The sequence below is a fragment of the Carcharhinus amblyrhynchos genome, chromosome 8 (genome assembly GCF_965287045.1).
Source record: "Carcharhinus amblyrhynchos chromosome 8, sCarAmb.v2.hapA, whole genome shotgun sequence".
NCBI lineage: Eukaryota > Metazoa > Chordata > Chondrichthyes > Carcharhiniformes > Carcharhinidae > Carcharhinus > Carcharhinus amblyrhynchos.
The window spans coordinates 2,761,777-2,779,386 of NC_137331.1; the positions used below are offsets into that span (position 1 = coordinate 2,761,777).

The 17,610-nt window shown below is 42.8% G+C and overlaps 1 protein-coding gene across 1 annotated transcript in view; it reads right to left on the bottom strand.

The window, feature by feature from the left end:
* Positions 1-17,610, bottom strand: part of csmd3b (CUB and Sushi multiple domains 3b) — a 1,478,622-nt gene that overhangs the window by 525,855 nt on the left and 935,157 nt on the right. Inside the window, exons 9-10 of the mRNA XM_080194817.1 lie at positions 10,882-10,985; positions 2,549-2,661 (exon numbers count right to left, since the gene is read on the bottom strand). Of these exons, the coding sequence (XP_080050943.1) occupies positions 2,549-2,661; positions 10,882-10,985 (217 nt within the window). The remainder of the gene's footprint in view (positions 1-2,548; positions 2,662-10,881; positions 10,986-17,610) is intronic.

Below are 17,610 nucleotides of genomic sequence, written 5' to 3' on the forward strand. Positions count from 1 at the left end.
ACATTGGCACGAAATCGATTTTTTGAATTCTCTCCTCGCCACCTTCCACTGAACACATCAGTGGGGAATTGGGATTTTGCCCACAGTAAAACAAGGAAAAAACTAGCCACAATGGATTTTTCTGGGGGAGGGTGAGGGTTATAATGATCTTTCAGAGAGTTGGAGGGAACAGAGAACACTGAGCCTCCCCCCACCTCCCCCCCGGAAGTTGGGAGTAAGGGGGTGCCCCTTTCTTAGTGCCAGATTGGCACGCTTGCTATGCCAAACAGGCAAACTGGAATTGCCCATTGGGCAGCAGGCAGTGCCAAGGGGGCAGGCGTCACTGAGGGGTGGGGACTATTGGAGCAGTGTGGGGGGGGGGGGGGGGGGGGGGAGGTGGTCAGGGAGATTGGGGCTGGCCCCGGGAGATCCAGAAGTCCAGTGGTTGGGTGTCGGGGATCAGAGGGTCAGCAGTGGGGGTGTTTGGGGCTAGCCAGCGATCAGGAGGCTGGCAATGGTGGGCAGTGGGGGGGGGAGGTGCGCTGCGCATGTGCTGATCTCTGTGGCCCATGCGCAATTTCTCACTCCATGTTATGCTGCTGGCTTCTTGAGCGGGAATAGGCCCCCATTCCCTATTTTCCAGAGTATATTGTGCTGAGGCACTCTGCAGTGCTCAGAACGTCAGAGATTCGCTCTGGTAAGTACGCTAAAACAAAGGATGTGATTTGCTACCATTTTCTGTCACTTTGGGAGCTGAGACTTTTTGGAGAGAATCTGGCCAGCATTCTAAAAAGATGCATTGGTTCAGGCAGATTTTATATTTGTGTGATTTGCAAATGAGTTTGAATGAAAATTTGAGGAAAAAAAAGACACCTCTGAGCAAACACAATTTTGGACACCATTTCCACCAAAGTGAGCTCAGGTGGAAGCTTTATCCCATAATATATCAAATATAATAACTGTAATATGGTCCAATTAGCACTATTTAAAATAATCTAAAGGAACAATAATCATTTTAGAATGTGAAGTTCAGAGAGAAACAATGTACAGTTAGGGTTAGGGTTCCTAATTTGTTTGACTTTCAAACATTACAGTGGGGTAAATGATCAATTAGAGATACAATAATGTTGATGAAATCCACAGAGAGTTAAATGTATACCACTCAATTCTGTTCTTTGGTTGACCAGTCTTTCTGAGCAGGAATAGATGCTGCATGTAATTCAGCTGTAAGTGATGAGTTTAATGTGTTGTACAACAGTACTTGGCCTGAAAATAATCTGACAGATATGCATCAAACAAAACATCCTGACAAATGCCACTTCAGGCTAATAAGTTCTGAACATGAAAGTGCACTTAGAAGTATATTCAGTTAGTGTAGGAGTGACTGTCAGACTTACTGCAAAGTTTGATTGATTAGCATTGATTGTTGGTTTAAATCCTGTTTTTGCAATTTTTTGGCTTCAAGGAACATTTGCTGCAGAACGTATCTGCAGACATTTATTGCTTTGCACGGAACTGATTGGTTCACTTTGAACTTCATATCATCATGACCTTTAAGTTTATTGCAATGATGTTTTGGACAGTAATTCTTTTAAATTTATGGCAAAGAATCTCAATATGTGACTCGTAACAGTGCACTGAAATTGCCTGGTAAGTCACCTGGACTCACCGTCACTTTCTCAACAGTAACTCGGAGTGACAATAAATGTTGACCTTGCCAATAAAGTTCACGTCCAAGAATTAGGAAATTTGTGTGCATCAGCTAAATGGAACAAGTGTTTTATTTCAGTCCCTTGTCTTGAATTCAGTAACCCTTTTAAAAGTCAGTTTTTATATATGCCAAATTTGATGAAATTTGTCAAGTTGAATTTTTCTGAATTGATTTTTAAGGAAGAAGTCTTCACATCACAAACACACAACTGAAATGGCTTTAGAATTATGATTTCTAAAAATAATAGTACCATATTTTCTGAACATTCAGTGCGTAAAGCGAATGGATTTTTTTTTATTCATTCATGGGACATGGGCATTGCTTTCTGGCCAGCATTTATCATCCACCTCTAGTTGCCCACGGAGGGCAGTTGAGAGTCAATCACATTGTTGTGGCTCTGGATACAGGCCAGATCAGGTAAATGTCCTTCCCTAAATGACATTCATGAACTAGATGGGCTTTCCTGACATTCGATAATCATTTCATGACAATGGGCAGATTCTTCATTCAGATTTTTTTATATTGGATTCTAATTCCACCATCTGCCGTGGCAGGATTTGAACCCGAGCTCCCAGAACATTAGCTGAGTTTCTGGATGAACAGTCTAGTGATAACACCACAGAGTCATCACCTTCCTGATTGCAACAACTTAACATTATCTTTTCTCAACATATGCAAGACACATTTAGTTTCTGCAAATTGGAAGTCAGTACACATTGGATTATTTAAACATCAGGATTTACAGTTCAGATTAGTCTTTGTACACAAGGCCAAGAGTTAATGGCATTCAAAGAAATGAATGAAAACACCGTCCTGTATACACATACTAGTTACACAGAAAGCTTTTCCATCACCTACCTTTGTAGTTTATCTTGAAGCCAATGGACCCAATGCTTTCATCTGTTTGCAAGTGTAACCACATCTGATTGCTCCTGCTTACAATCAGGTCGGGGACAAAGCTACCCGTCAACCTGCAGCCAATAAGAAAACAAAGCATCTGTTCAACTGACTGCCAATTTATGAATGATCAATTTCCAAAGTGTCATTTTCTGCAAAATAAGCATTTGCTGAACCTAAAATATTCCAGAATTACAATATTTTAGCTCCAAACTCAACTTTACCCGATAGCAATAATGAAACTAATGAACCATATACTCAAGAAAAGGTAATTATTCTATTTCTGTGATATCACTGTGTGGGTAGAATACTGTCAGGTTGTGACTCTAATGTCCAAATAATCAAAGCATAGAGATGAGATTGTAACAGTAAAAATAATAAAGCTATTTATCAATATCAAGCAAAACTCAAAATATGCAGACAAGCTTCTGATGTTGTTTGCTCATTGCAGTCCCTTATCCTTCCTCTCTGAAAGTTGTGTAACTTGGATTACAATTTACAGACGGCACAGTGGTTAGCATTACTGCCTCACAGCTCCAGGCACACAATTTCAATTTTGGTCTTGGGTCACTGACTTTGTGGTGCTTGTACATTCTCCCTCTGTCTGCTGGGGTTTCCTCCCACAGTTCAAAGATGTGCAGGTGGATTGGCCATGCTGAATTGTCCCTCAGCGTCCAACGATTCGTGCATGAGATGGAGTAATTGTGGTGAATGTGTGGGGTTACGAGGATAGGATGGGGGAGGGGGCTTGCCTAAGATACTCTGTCAGAGCTTCAGTGTAGACTCGATGAGCCAAATAACCTCCTTCTGCATTGCAGGGGCTCTATGAATACAATTTCTTTCCCTTCAATCATATTCCAGTGTCTCATTAAATCAATCAATTTTTATATTTTAGTTTGTATAATTCTTATCAATATTTGACATTGGTTGTATGCAAGTAATGTCTAGGGTGATAATTGCAGCTAATTCGGATCCAAACTTCACAAGCATTTTTTTTTACATGATAGGTGGCAATGTCCAGCCCCTCCCACCAGCCAATGTATGCAAGTAATCCTATTCAAGGTCCTCATTGGCAAGTTGTGTAAGTAAAGGTAATAACCATCAGTTAATATAATCACAATCATTTTCCTTTCTTAGCTGTGCCACAGCTCTCCTCCCTTTGGACAAGAAGCATCCAACAGTAGCATGAAAACAAGGGTTGATACAAATAACAACCAAAAATGATGGTCATACTCAAATGCTGCAAGCATTCAACAGGTCTGGCAACAGCTATAGAGAGAGAAATAGCCTTAACATTTCAGGTCAAAGATTTTTCATTGGAACTGGGAAAAGTGTGAGCTGTAATAGGTTTTAAATACCCCAGATACCAGGACTTGATGGTTGGAGTTATCAGGAGAGGCTGGATCGACTGGGAATCCCTGCACCTGCGAACAGCACGCTGCTCCCCCCACTCCCCCGCCTCTGAGAAACACAAAACCACTGTTTACAGTAATAATTGCCATATTCCGGTATGTCGAAATGTCTCTTTGTTTTTTTAAATCACATTGACTGGCTAGAAAGGAAAGTATGTAATGCAAGTAGGCAAGAGGAATGGGTGGTGGTGGGGTGGTCAATGAATGGGGCTGGAGTGTTTGCAGGGAGATGGGAAGTTAGTCACAGTTTGGGGGAAGACAGCCGGTCGGTTGGAGGGAGATAGTTTTGGGACTGGAGAGCTTGAGTGCGCGTGTGATGGTGAGTCAAATGGGGATCAGTGGTAAAGTTAACCAAGAGAAAGCTTGTTTTAATACTTCTAACTTTTCCTTGGTAACCATACTGCTAACTAAGGCGGAGTCATCTGAGGTCTCCAACTTTAAATCAGAGTTTTGGAGCATTTGAGACACAGACTAATTGCCCAATAGAAGTTGAAACTGTCCAGTTAATTCCCACACAGACCTTGCATGGGTAACTCCACAAAGTACCCCAGCGCGGGCACCTCTGGAGGACAACCCTCCGGACAATGGAAATTCTGGACCATACTTCCTAAGTCATACTGGAGTAACACCACACTGTAACAAAACGTATGACAGTTCTAGCTTTTTCCAGTTCTGATGAAAAGTCATCGACCTGAAATGCTAATATTTTTCTTTTCCCTCTCATGTGTTGGAGATTCTGGAGCAATGGTGATGTGGGCCTGGTTTTACAGAGTAACAGTAGCAAGTGCTGGTAGAATTCAGCAGGGCTGACAGGATCCTGTGAAGAGAGAAACAGGGTTAATATTTTCGTCCAGTATGACTTTTCTTTGAAGCATAGCTAAGTTTCTCTCTCCACAGATGCGGCCAGACCTGCTGAGTTTTTGCAGCGCTTTTTGTTTTTATATCAAATTCCTGGCATGCATTCTATGCTGTTTATATGATTTAGTGAGGGGGTTTGGTGGGGGGAATGGGGGTGGAGGAAGGTGAAGTCCAATTCACTGCTCAAAGATAGCATGTTTGTAGCAATGGAGTCCCAGATAATTCCTCCCTTCTTCTGCCTCCTTCTCCTCCTCTTGCTGCTCCTACAGTTCCTTCCCTCCTTCCTCTCAAGATTCTGAAGTTCCTGTGGCAAGAGCTGCAACGTCACAGGAACCAGGGGGTTGACTGCCAAAATATTGGAGGCACGCTCGGTGCATTGTGGGTGGTCCAGACAGTAGAGTCATTCTTTTCAAACACCAATGGCTTGATCCATAACATTCTTGGTGGTAGCATGAGGTTTTGCTGTCCGTGTGTTGTGCAAATTTGTTCACCTGATAGGAGAGAGGAATGTGCTTGTGCCAGCAAGCATTCACCCTGCTGTTCACTGTGGTGGCTTAAATATAGCAAGAACAGCAAAATGGCACAAGACAAAAGCATCCGATTGCCAGGATAATGGGTATTCAACAAATGGTGGAAACCAACTATACATTAATGAAAAGGAATTCTTTGAGGTTCATCTAATTTGACGGGAATTATAGGCCGGTTAGTTTAACGTCTGTGATAGGTAAAATGTTAGAATCTGTCATTAAGGAGGAAATTGCGAGGCATCTTGAAGGGAATTGCTTGATAGAGCAGACGCAGCATGGTTTCATGAAAGGGAAGTCGTGTCTGACAAATTTACTGGAGTTCTATGAGGATGTGTCCAGGGCGGTGGATAGAGGAGAGCCGGTGGATGTGGTCTTTCTGGATTTTCAGAAGGCGTTTGACAAAGTACCTCACAAGAGGTTATTGCAGAAGGTCGAGGGACATGGAGTTGGGGGTAGGGTGTTAGCGTGGATAGAGGATTGGTTGTCAAATAGGAGGCAGAGAGCGGGGGTCAACGGGTGCTATTCGGATTGGCGGATGGTGACTAGTGGAGTGCCCCAGGGGTCGGTGCTGGGGCCTCAGCTTTTTACCATTTATACAGATGATCTGGAGGAGGGAACCGAGTGTAGGGTGTCGAAATTTGCTGATGACACCGAGATTGGGGGAACGGCAAATTGTGCGGAGGGTGTGGAGAGTCTGCAGAAGGATCTAGATAGGCTGGGCGAATGGGCCAGGAAATGGCAAATGGAATTTAATGTTGGCAAGTGTGAGGTGGTCCACTTTGGTAGGAAGAATGGTAGGAAGGACTATTACTTACGGGACGAAAAACTGCAGCAGGCGACGGTGCAGAGGGACCTCGGGGTCCTTGTGCATGAGTCGCAAAAACCCAGCTTGCAGGTGCAGCAGGTGGTCAGGAAGGCGAATGGGATGCTGGCCTTCATAGCGAGGGGGATTGAATATAAAAGTAGGGAGGTCTTGCTGCAGCTGTATAGGGCATTGGTGAGGCCGCAGCTGGAGTACTGTGTGCAGTTCTGGGCGCCGCACCTGCGCAAAGATATTTTGGCCTTGGAGGGAGTGCAGAGGAGGTTTACTAGGCTGATACCGGAGTTGAGGGGGTTGAGCTATGAGGAGAGGCTGACTAAACTGGGCTTGTACTCGTTAGAGTTTAGAAGAATGAGGGGAGATCTCATTGAGACATATAAGATGATGAATGGGATGGATAGGATAGAGGTGGAAAGACTCTTCCCGCTCAAAAAAGACAGTAGGACTAGGGGGCACAGCCTCAAGATAAAGGGGGGGTGGTTTAGAACGGAGTTGAGGAGGAACTTCTTCACTCAAAGGGTGGTGAATCTCTGGAATTCTCTGCCCGTTGAAGTGGTGGAGGCTGCCTCGCTAAATATTTTTAAGACGCGGGTTGATGGGTTTTTGATAGGAGAAGGGATTAAGGGTTATAGGGAGAGGGCGGGAAAGTGGAACTGAGCAGCGACAGATCAGCCATGATCTTATTGAATGGCGGGGCAGGCTCGAAGGGCTGGATGGCCTACTCCTGCTCCTATTTCTTATGTTCTTATGTTCTTATCTCCTTGTTAGTCAGTGGTACCCACAGACCAGGGGCATTTACAGTGGTCCCCTTAGCCACTGGGAATCCCACTACCTGGGTAAAGCCAAATGTCCATTCTTCCTACTTCTTTCTGGTTGGATAAATCAAGAAGTATGAAATCCCCTCTCCTGACAACTCGGGCAAGTGTTATCTCCCTACAGTAAAACCCAGCAACTTGAGAGTTTGATTCAATTTGTCGCATGTATTAGCGTACAGTCAATATTATTATTCCTTGCATGCTATACAGACAAAATGTACCATACATAGAGGACATAGGGGATAAGTAAAGGAGAACATGCAAAATATAGTGATTGTTAGGGTTTAGAGATAAATTAACTTCATATAAGGAAGGTGCATTCAAAAGTCAGATGGCAGCAGGGGAGATGCTATTCTTGAGTCAGTTCCAGCTTGGAAAGATCCTAAGGTATTGTAATTTGCAAATGATTTTTGCAGCCACTGAGAGTGCCATGCTTCCCCTGCACTGCGGCTCCAGTTCACCAGTCAGGTCACATTTATTTATAAGACAGAGGCTCGTGACCTCATGGCTGCCAGTCAGCTCCCAAGGTGTTTCCAGATAAGAAACCCGGATCACCAGGGTGATCCCCCACCCTGCTCTCCGATTGGCTTCTTGGGTCATGTGACCCGTATTCTGCAGATGGATTCTTCAAGGGATATTCATCACAATGCTGCGAGTGCAGGCTCCCCGGGTGACGGCTAACTTCAGGTCAATGAACCTTCAAACTCCACTGAACTCCAGGGCAAAATCTAGTCTCTTCTGACCCCCGACAACCTTCTGGAGCTCGCCTCAGAGACTGCATAGTACTTCAAATCCACAGCAGAGAAACAAAGTCAAAAGCGCCTCACCAGGATGTCCATGCCGATCCCTTTAATTAGAACTTGTTACAAGAGTGGGGATAGGGTCCACGTGCAGCTGTGCACACGTTCAAATGGAAATGTTTAAGGGAGGGCACTAACATGCCCCCACAGTCCAAATTGGCAGACTGAAACTCAAACTCATGCCAGCCACTCAGTGACATGACGATCCATTCTCTCTCCATGCTAGCAAGGCGCGCATGGTCCACACCAGCTCCCTTCTAAGTTGGTCACATTGCGTGGGCTGTGCCCCAAATGGCAGGAAGCTGATTAGCTGCTATTGTCTGGGCTCTGAACTCCTGTTCCACCAGCATCAGCTCCCGTTTTGTGGTTTTCAGAAACAGGATGGACGGATGTATGAATGAAATCCTAACAGCCTGAAGATGACAATTTTAGAAAATAATTGAATCAGTCGAATGCTTTTCTCAGAAAGTCAGTGGAAAATAAATGATGCACAACCCACGCTTGACTGGAAGGAGGAAATGGGATAGAAACACAATGGAGAATCTAAACGGCTTTCTGCAAACTTTCATCTCAATTGGATATTCTGTCACATCGGTGCCCTATTTCCACTGCTGTGCATATGTGGTGTCATTTTGGAGATTTGGGGGTAATTTTCAATTTCACAGACTGGGTGATTGTACAGAATGCCAGTCTTTTGTAGCACTCAATAAAAATCAAAGCACTATAAATCAAGTATTGTCTGCAGTGTGTAGCTGATCCACTCCCCCATTTCACTGTCTAGGCAGCAAGGTCAAAAATAACCCTTACATCAGCTTGTTCACATTCAATTTTGTATTCTACTAATTCATATATTTCTAATGAATTCCCTCAATTTTCTCTTTCAATCAGTATTTCTCATCGTATTCGAGCATGTGTGAATACATGTGCCAACAAAGCAAGCAGATGGATATGGATTTTTGCATTAGTCTCCTAAACAAACCTACATCCAGGATGCCTGCCACTGGAGCAGGAAATTTTACACCCAGTCTTTCAGAGAAGTGTTTCATTTGTGGTCATTTGGAGTTTGTTTCAATTTCCCAAGCAGTTTCATGTCTTTGTTTAGATCTGTATTTCCAAATTTTTCATTGTGCTTTCAGTCAATTGTCCTCATTATTTCACTGTCAACTAAATGCATTCCTCAAGTCCAACAGCTTTGTTTCTTTCAATTTTTATGACTGGTCATGGGCATTTGGTCTCTGATCTTCAGATAAGCGTTCTCCGAGGTGGCCTTCAGGACACATGACAGCGCAGAGTCGCCGAGCAGAGACTGATAGCCAAGCTCCGCACACGTGAGGACGGCCTCAACTGGGATCTGGGTTCATGTCGCACTATCTGTAACCCCCATGACTTGTCTGGGCTTGTAAAATCTCACTTACTGTCCTGTCTGGAGACAACACACACCTGTTTAATTTATGCTAATGCTATTTCCACTCACATTGTCTGCATCTTTAAGACTTGAATAGCAGGTTAGCTGTAAAGACTTGCAATCGAATCGGTATTCTGTCAACTGTGTGTGACTTTATACGCCCTTCTCTGATCAGAACCTTCCACATACCTGACGAAGGAACACCATTTCCAAAAGCCTGTGGGATTACTATCAAATAAACTGGTTGGACTCTAACCTGGTGTTGAGAGACTTCTTACTGTGTTTACCCCAGTTCTAACTTTTTATGATACAAGTACAGCTTGCTGATTCTCGCGAGATAGAACTTGGAAAGTGTATTTCAGTTAATAATTCTGCTGGACAAGCAGCACCAAGATGGCCTTTCCCTTCTTGTGTGTGGCTTAATTTATCTGGCTTCTCTCATATTGACCCTTTGCCCCTTTTCCTCCAGGATGGTGCAGTGGAGGCAGATGAGCTATCATCTTGTTGAGTGATGGATTTCTCCTTGTATTTCTTACATTTTCATGAGTATAATAGTCATGCAAAGTGAGATTTCCATTTGTAATCCCACTGTGCAGCTTTAGTATCGTATAAGCACATTTCCTGAAGTACTTTACTTTTAATGACAATATAGATTGTTGGGAATGGTTTCAAGTTTATAAGTAAACAAATGTATGTGACTGGACCATTAACTTGAGCAGTTTCAGACATTAGGATTCAGTTTTTTTATGACCTATTTCCATTTCTAATCTTTTCATTTTTCTTGCTGTCATACAGCTGTTTTACTCAGCTATTGTCTTTCCAATGACTTTTCACTGTTCTAACTGTTCTTGATTTTTTTTAAACTTTTGTAATGACCTTTTTTTTGCCTCCAGTCAGTCCTGTAATGGGACTCCTTAGCTTCCCTTTCAATTCTGACAAAGGCTCAAACCCAAAACGTAACTCCTCTTTTCTCTTCTCAGATGAAGCATTTTTACATAATTTTTAATTTTGTTGATCAGACATATATCTTTGGTCAGGTCTATTTTCATTCAGGTCTCAAATCTGGACATGCTTTACCATTCAAAATTTTGTATTCAAGAAAATAAAAATGAATATGTTTTTGTTTCATTAAGTTTCGTTTAGTACTCGTTGGAGTTTAGAAGGATGGGGGGCGGATCTTATAGAGACGTATAAGATAATGACGGGGATGGATAGGGTAGAGGTAGAGAAATTCTTGCTGCTTAGAAAGGACAGCAGGACTAGAGGGCACAGCCTCAAAATAAGGTGGCGGGGGGAGCAGTTTAGATCAGAGTTGAGGAGGAACTTCTTCACTCAAAGGGTGGTGAATCTCTGGAATTCTCTGCCCGTTGAAGTGGTGGAGGCTACCTCGCTGAATATATTTAAGTCACGGGTAGATAGGTTTCTGATAGACAAGGGGATTAAGGGTTACGGGGAGAAAGCGGGAAAGTGGAACTGATCCACTTCAGATCAGCAATGATGTTAGTGAATGGCGGGGCAGGCTCGCAGGGCGAGATGGCCTACTCCTGCTCCTATTTCTTTTGTTCTTAATTTCAACTGCACCCTCATGATGATAATCAAACTCTTGCTTAAAACAAAGGACTCTATAACAGACCCAATGATCAATAAATGTACTCACACATGCAGCACAGTGGTGGGGTCACCAACTTCTCCTCCATCACCAATCGTGAGGGTGTCATAACCAATCTCCAAGTCAAATTCTTCAAAATCAATCTGGATCACCTGTTGTTAAAACAGATAAGGCAACAAACAAAGCATTAAGCAGAGAGCTTCCAGAAAACATGAGTGTCAGATCTTTTATATTGACTATGTTAGGCTCATAGTCAAAGATTATCATTTGTCATTTTGTTCAATTCAAGCACAGTTTCACTCACAATACGTTGTGCATGGACCAATAAATCATTATTTTCCTGCCATTTTCTGAAATTATTGCACTGAAAATGACAAATTAGGTGGATTAGATGTTCACTCAATCATAAATTCCAATTGTGAATTAAAATGAGCAAGGTTCTGAGCATGCAATACCTTTTCATTGTTTATGTCTATCAGATTTTCATAAAAGCATTATATTTATGACTTATTGTTGCAGTGAAAATGACAATATAGTGTAAATTATATTTTCTAATCGGTAAAGTTCTCCTTTCCCAATGTACCCACACTTTTTGGCATCGAGTAGCCCAAGTTTCTGAGCAATACTGCAAATCGGATCAAACGGAATTGGTCTCATATAAACTCTTTATAACCCTTCAAGCTGTTCCTGGATTGTATATATTGCAGCAGTGCAATTTCAACCCATGTTGTCGTTGTTTTGTGTTGGAATTTGCAATCATAGAGGAAACATTTGCATACCATAGTGTGGCGATCTATAAGCAAATGAATTCATCAACACGTTCTAAAGATTGGAAATTCAACAGTTGGCATTTGCATGTCCTCCAAATTAAACTTTTACCAACACATTCCTGGCAGAATCTGATTTAGATAACGTAACATCGGTCCCAAACGTTTGAGCATAATTTCTACTGCAGATCTAAGTGATGAGCAATGGCAGTTATTTTCCTCACAAAAGAACTGTGTAATTTTATGCTCCCACAAATCTTTATGCAACAGGCCATCAATTCCATCTGTGTAGAACATTAACTTGTAAGATTTTAATAGTTGACTGTAGTCAGAAAGCTTGTGAAAGCATTGTGGTTATTTGGGAAATTACAAAGGGTGTGAGATACCAAACTGCCTCACTGAATCAAGACTTTCAAATTATACAGGTACTTTCGTACATCATACAAGACATTCATGTTTCACAGCTCACACTAATTGCTTTTGGTTGCAGACAAGCACAAAGTGAACACTATAATTTCGTTCAGACTTCACCCCCAAAATGAACTGTAGAAAGCGACGTGAAGTTTAGCCCTATTTCTTCACACCGCTCCATCAGATGCATTTAAGCAGGTTGAAAACTAAATCCAGATCAAATGCTAACAGGGTCACGTGTCTCTCACTTTCCTAAAACAAGTGTTCTCTCTGCATTAAGCTTTGGGAGACGCGGTGACACAATGGTTAACACTGCTGCCTCACAGTGCCAAGGACCCGGGTTCAACTCCGGCCTTGGGTGACTGAAGTTTGCTTCACGTCTGCGTGAATTCTCTCTACGTGCTCTGCTTTCCTTCCACAATCCAAAGACGTGCAGGCTAAGTGGATCGGCCATGCTAAATTTCCCCCTACTGTCCAAAGATGTGTAATTTAGGTGATTAGCCGTGGTAAATGCACAAGATTACAGGGATGGGGCAGATCGGAGGGACTGCGTGGGATGCCCTTCTGCAAAGTCAGTGCAGGCTTGGTGGGTCAGATGGCCTCTTTCTGCACCGTGGGGATTATATGGGTTTGTGCGGAAAGCAAAATTTTCAGAGCGCCACCGATTTCCAAGAGGGAGTTCCAGAGGCACCCGGACCTTAAGAGCTGAAGGTGCACCCTTCCCATTCCCACCCATCCTGCCTGAGATCTCGGTCCATTGATTTTTGGACTCCCCTGATGCAAAGTCAATCTTCCCACAGCCTCACGTGAGGCAGAAAACAGCCCTTAAGTTGCCACTCATGGAACACTTAAGGGCCTTAATTTGGCAACGAGCAGCTTCAGAGGCCTTGCCTGCCCCTGCATAAAATAAATCATTTCAGGATTCGGGGGGGTGGGGGAGGGGGGAGGGGGAGGGGGGGAGTGTTAGAAGTACAGTAACAAACCTGTTTCCTCAATTTAACACTCCCACCCTCCCCCACTGTAAACACTTACTATTAAAATATTTTTGAAAAAAAATGTATGCATTTTATGTATTTCTCAATTTATTTAAGCAAGGGTCATTCATGTATTTTCCTTGAAGACTTAAGTATGCTGAACAAACATTCAGGGTTGATGTATCTTTAAGATTTCACGGTGCACTTTCAAATTAATCTTCTGGATTAACAACCTGAATGAATTAGTGGAATCCCTTTCAGACCTTTATTTATTAACCTATTTGAAGAGAAAGAGGGAAATCAGGGCTCGATGCTAATCATTTTCATCTGTCTCATCACTGAAAATACGTGTCACTGACAACAATTTTGATATTTTTTCCCACTGTGGGAGATTGCAATGGTGATTTCTGCTTCAGTGGGAGGGGTGGGGTCTTCAGAGATAATTGACTTATCATCTAAAGCAACATTCTGAGAGTTGAGATGGAATTTTCTTTTCTTTGGCTGTGGACCCTTTCTCCGTTAATAAAGATATTAAGGGTGGGATTTTCCAGCCGCACTTGCCTCAAGATCAACAAACCATTGCAATGGGATATTTTAGCCTTGGAGGGAGTGCAGAGGAGGTTTACTAGGCTGATGCCGGAGTTGAGGGGGTTGAGCTATGAGGAGAGGCTGAATAAACTAGGCTTGTACTCGTTAGAGTTTAGAAGAATGAGGGGAGATCTCATTGAGACGTATAAGATGATGAATGGGATGGATAGGATAGAGGTGGAGAGACTCTTCCCGCTCAGAAAGGATAGTAGGACTAGGGGGCACAGCCTCAAGATAAAGGGGGGGCGGTTTAGAACAGAGTTGAGGAGGAACTTCTTCACTCAAAGGGTGGTGAATCTCTGGAATTCTCTGCCCGTTGAAGTGGTGGAGGCTGCCTCGCTAAATATTTTTAAGACGCGGGTTGATGGGTTTTTGATGAGAGAGGGGATTAAGGGTTATGGGGAGAGGGCAGGAATGTGGAACTGAGCCACGACAGACCAGCCATGATCTTATTGAATGGCGGGGCAGGCTCGAAGGGCTAGATGGCCTACTCCTGCTCCTATTTCTTATGTTCTTATGTTCTTAATGGGTCACACCTCCCACCATGTTCCCATTGTGAGTGAGATGGGGGAACTCTGCCCCGAAGAGCGTGAGGAAAGTCTGCATGCCACCTAAGTGTGAACACCACTCGTCCTTTTTAAGACAGTTATGTTTACAGCTGTTTCAAAATTGCACCAGGTAATCAGCTACCTGCACAGTGCCAAGTCAGGATTGGGAAATGTCAGGTCCCAACCCAAAACAAAAACATTTAAATTTTCAAATAGCAATTTCATAAATATGGCACAATTTTACTTTTCCGGGTTCAATTTTGGGTTACACCAACAGCTAATTCCAAATCAGATTTAACAGTTGGATGGAGAGTAAAGCTCCCCTTATAATGATGTGCCTCATTCCAAAATCAGAAGAGTACATCCAACAGCACCAGTTTTATTTACCTTTAAATTCCGATACCATTGGTCTATTGCCTTTTATTAAGATTGCTAACTCAATTCCAAACTAAGCTACATTACAGGCAATTTTATGCTCTAATTCTTGTACGGAAAACCCTTGCTTTGTGCAAGATTTTGCAAACCAAACCACTGAGAAATGAACATACAAGTAGGTTGATTGGCCATGCTAAATTGGCCCATAGTGTCAGGGGGATTAGTTGAGTAAATACATGGGGCTACTGGATGGGATTGCGGTCGGTGCAGTCTCGATGGGCTGAATAGCCTTCTTCTGCATGTGGGCTCTATGATTATCTTCACATTGCCAGCTGTAGAGAATTCTCTTTGGTTTAGGCCAGATCTGCTGGACCTATTGCCAGATACAATAAAGCAGCAGTTGGCAAGGCTCAAGAATTATGGCTTTCCAACTGTGCACAGGTAGTACTGCAAATTTTTGAGATGATCATTCAAACCAGTAGCCCATATCATTTTTGCAGGATATCCTGGAGTCACGTGTAAAGAACATGGTTAAGCTCTCCCCGACCTGCACCCCTCACCTCACCATGACTTACCTACCCTACTGGGCTCACCACTTCATTTGTCTGACTGGTCAATTGTTTTTTCTATATATTATTAGGACATTTCTTTATGATTTAAGCTTCTGCTGAACACCTTCTATTTGACACCCGTGATTTTCCAGCTGGGATGGAAATCACGAGGCCAGCACCTAACTTCTCAATACGCATGCCTAGCAAGTAAGATCAACAGCATGAATACATAAATTATCCCAAATATTAGTATAATCTAGGTTTTTTTTAGACTTGGGAGGGAATGAGTAGTTTCAAGTTCACGCAGTCAGTGGCAGCAGACCTTTAAAGTATAGTTTAAATTTCAATGAATATTATTTATTAGTGTCACATTAACACTACAATGAAGTTAATATGAAAATCCCCTAGTCGCCACACTTTACTGCCTGTTCAGGTACACTCGGAGTACTTAGCACGTCTTTCAAACTGTGGGAGTAAACCAGAGCACCCCAAGAAAACCCATATAGACACCAGGAGAATGTGCAGATTCCACATAGATAGTGACCCAAGCCGGGAATCGAACCCGGATTCCTGGTGCTGCGAGGTAGCAATGCTAACCACTACGCCACCTAAAATGTAAATTCAGCAACGGATTCGCTCTGGTCAGGGTAATTGGAAGATATACAGTGGAGTGCGATGCGATAGAAAAGAATCACTGAAATTAAAAGGAAAAATCTGCAAGGAAGCTGTGAGAGCAGCCTTTAGTGTCAAAACCTGAGCAACGTCAAGAAGAGAGAAATAACAATGGGACACTAATGAGATGAGGATGCTGAGATGAACATGTGGAGTAATGAGAAAGGGCAAAATCAGGCACGAGCACATCAAGAGTCAGGGAAACCTGTGAAGCATCAAAGGGAGTAGCCAAGATGAGACTGAAATGTTCCGGTCATCAGTAACAGAGAGAGAGCGGAAGTGTGGCAAGGTGAGTGAAAGGGTAGGACTGCCAGGAAGAACAGGAGGCCCAAGAGGAAATAGAAGGATGCAGTGATAATAGACATAAATACTCTCGATTTGTCTTCACACATTCCCAATTTCATTCAAAAATGTTCTCACTAAAGGGAATTGTTGAGAAGGAATGTGCCTTTCCTGTGGCATAAAGACCACCAACACCTCTTCAGAGCATCGAAACAATCATTATCAGAAGCTTCGACATTGCAATTTTATGATCTGAGTGAGATGGCTACCCTGAACATAAAATGCCTCAAATAAATGTCTGGGAGTGAGCATACGACAAAACAACAAACTGGTTTCGTTTGCTTCAAAATCTCTGTCCGGACCACAATTCAACTATTTCAATACAGAACCAGAAACATTAGTTTTAATGTGCAGAATTATTCCCTTTTTGTACCTAAGAACATAAGAAATAGGAGCAGGAGTAGGCCATCTAGCTCCTCGAGCCTGCCCCGCCATTCAATAAGATCATGGCTGATCTGAAGTGGATCAGTCCCACTTTCCCACCCTCTCCCCATAACCCTTAATCCCCTTCGCGATCATAAAATTCCCTTATCGATCAGAACTAGCGATTTGGCGAAAGACTTGTACTTGAAACCGACCACAAGCCCCGAAAGATGATTTGGCAAAAATCATTAACCAGCGTGCCCTTAAGATTACAATGTCTCTTGATAAAGATGCAAAATTATAACTGTGCGATAACCAAGTAATTTGATGGTCATATTGGTTACACTGAGTAGATTGCCGAACCCAGCACAGAAGGTATACCCTTAGATCTGCAAGTTGACTTCATTAATATCAAAATTGAAGATGTTCTCCAAATTCATCTGTGGACGTTGCACAACACAATTGCCGGCAACGACAAGAATTAACAGCAAAATAATCAACACCACAGAAGCTGTGGAAAACCATAATTGAAGAATGGACTGATTCAATTCAACATACCCACAAACACAAGATCATTTTGGCCTTGTGATTTGATTTATTATTGTCACATGCATTAACACGCAGTGACAAGTTTCTTGCACGCTGTACAGACAAAACATACCATTCATAGAGAAGGGAATGAGAGAATGCAAAATGTAGCGTTAGCGTCACAAGTAGGGTGCGGAGAAAGATCAATTTAACACAAGGTAAGTTCATTCAAAAGTCTGACAATAGCAGGAAAAAAGCTGTTGTTGTGTCAGTTCGTATATGATCTGAGACTTTATATGTGAATGAACAAGGCAGCTCCCAGACAGTAATCATAAAAGGCAGGCAGGTTGTTATGCCAGATTTTTGGGTGTCATGATATTCTTCAACAGCTTCATTACTCAGGCATGGGCACAGATCAGACAAGAAGGTCCGTAAGAGAGACAGGCTATTAACCATGAACCATTCAATGAAGTATTCATGAAGTGTGAAGTATGTCAAGACCAGACAGCCGAGAGCTATTGATTCCAGATGAGGTTCCTATCCTTTATCCAAAGTTGCGTCTGACCTCTTTCACGTCCGTGGCATTGACTTTACCATCTTCCTCGAGGACTTTACCAGGTACCCCGTTACTGACACAACATATTCAGCATAACTGTCA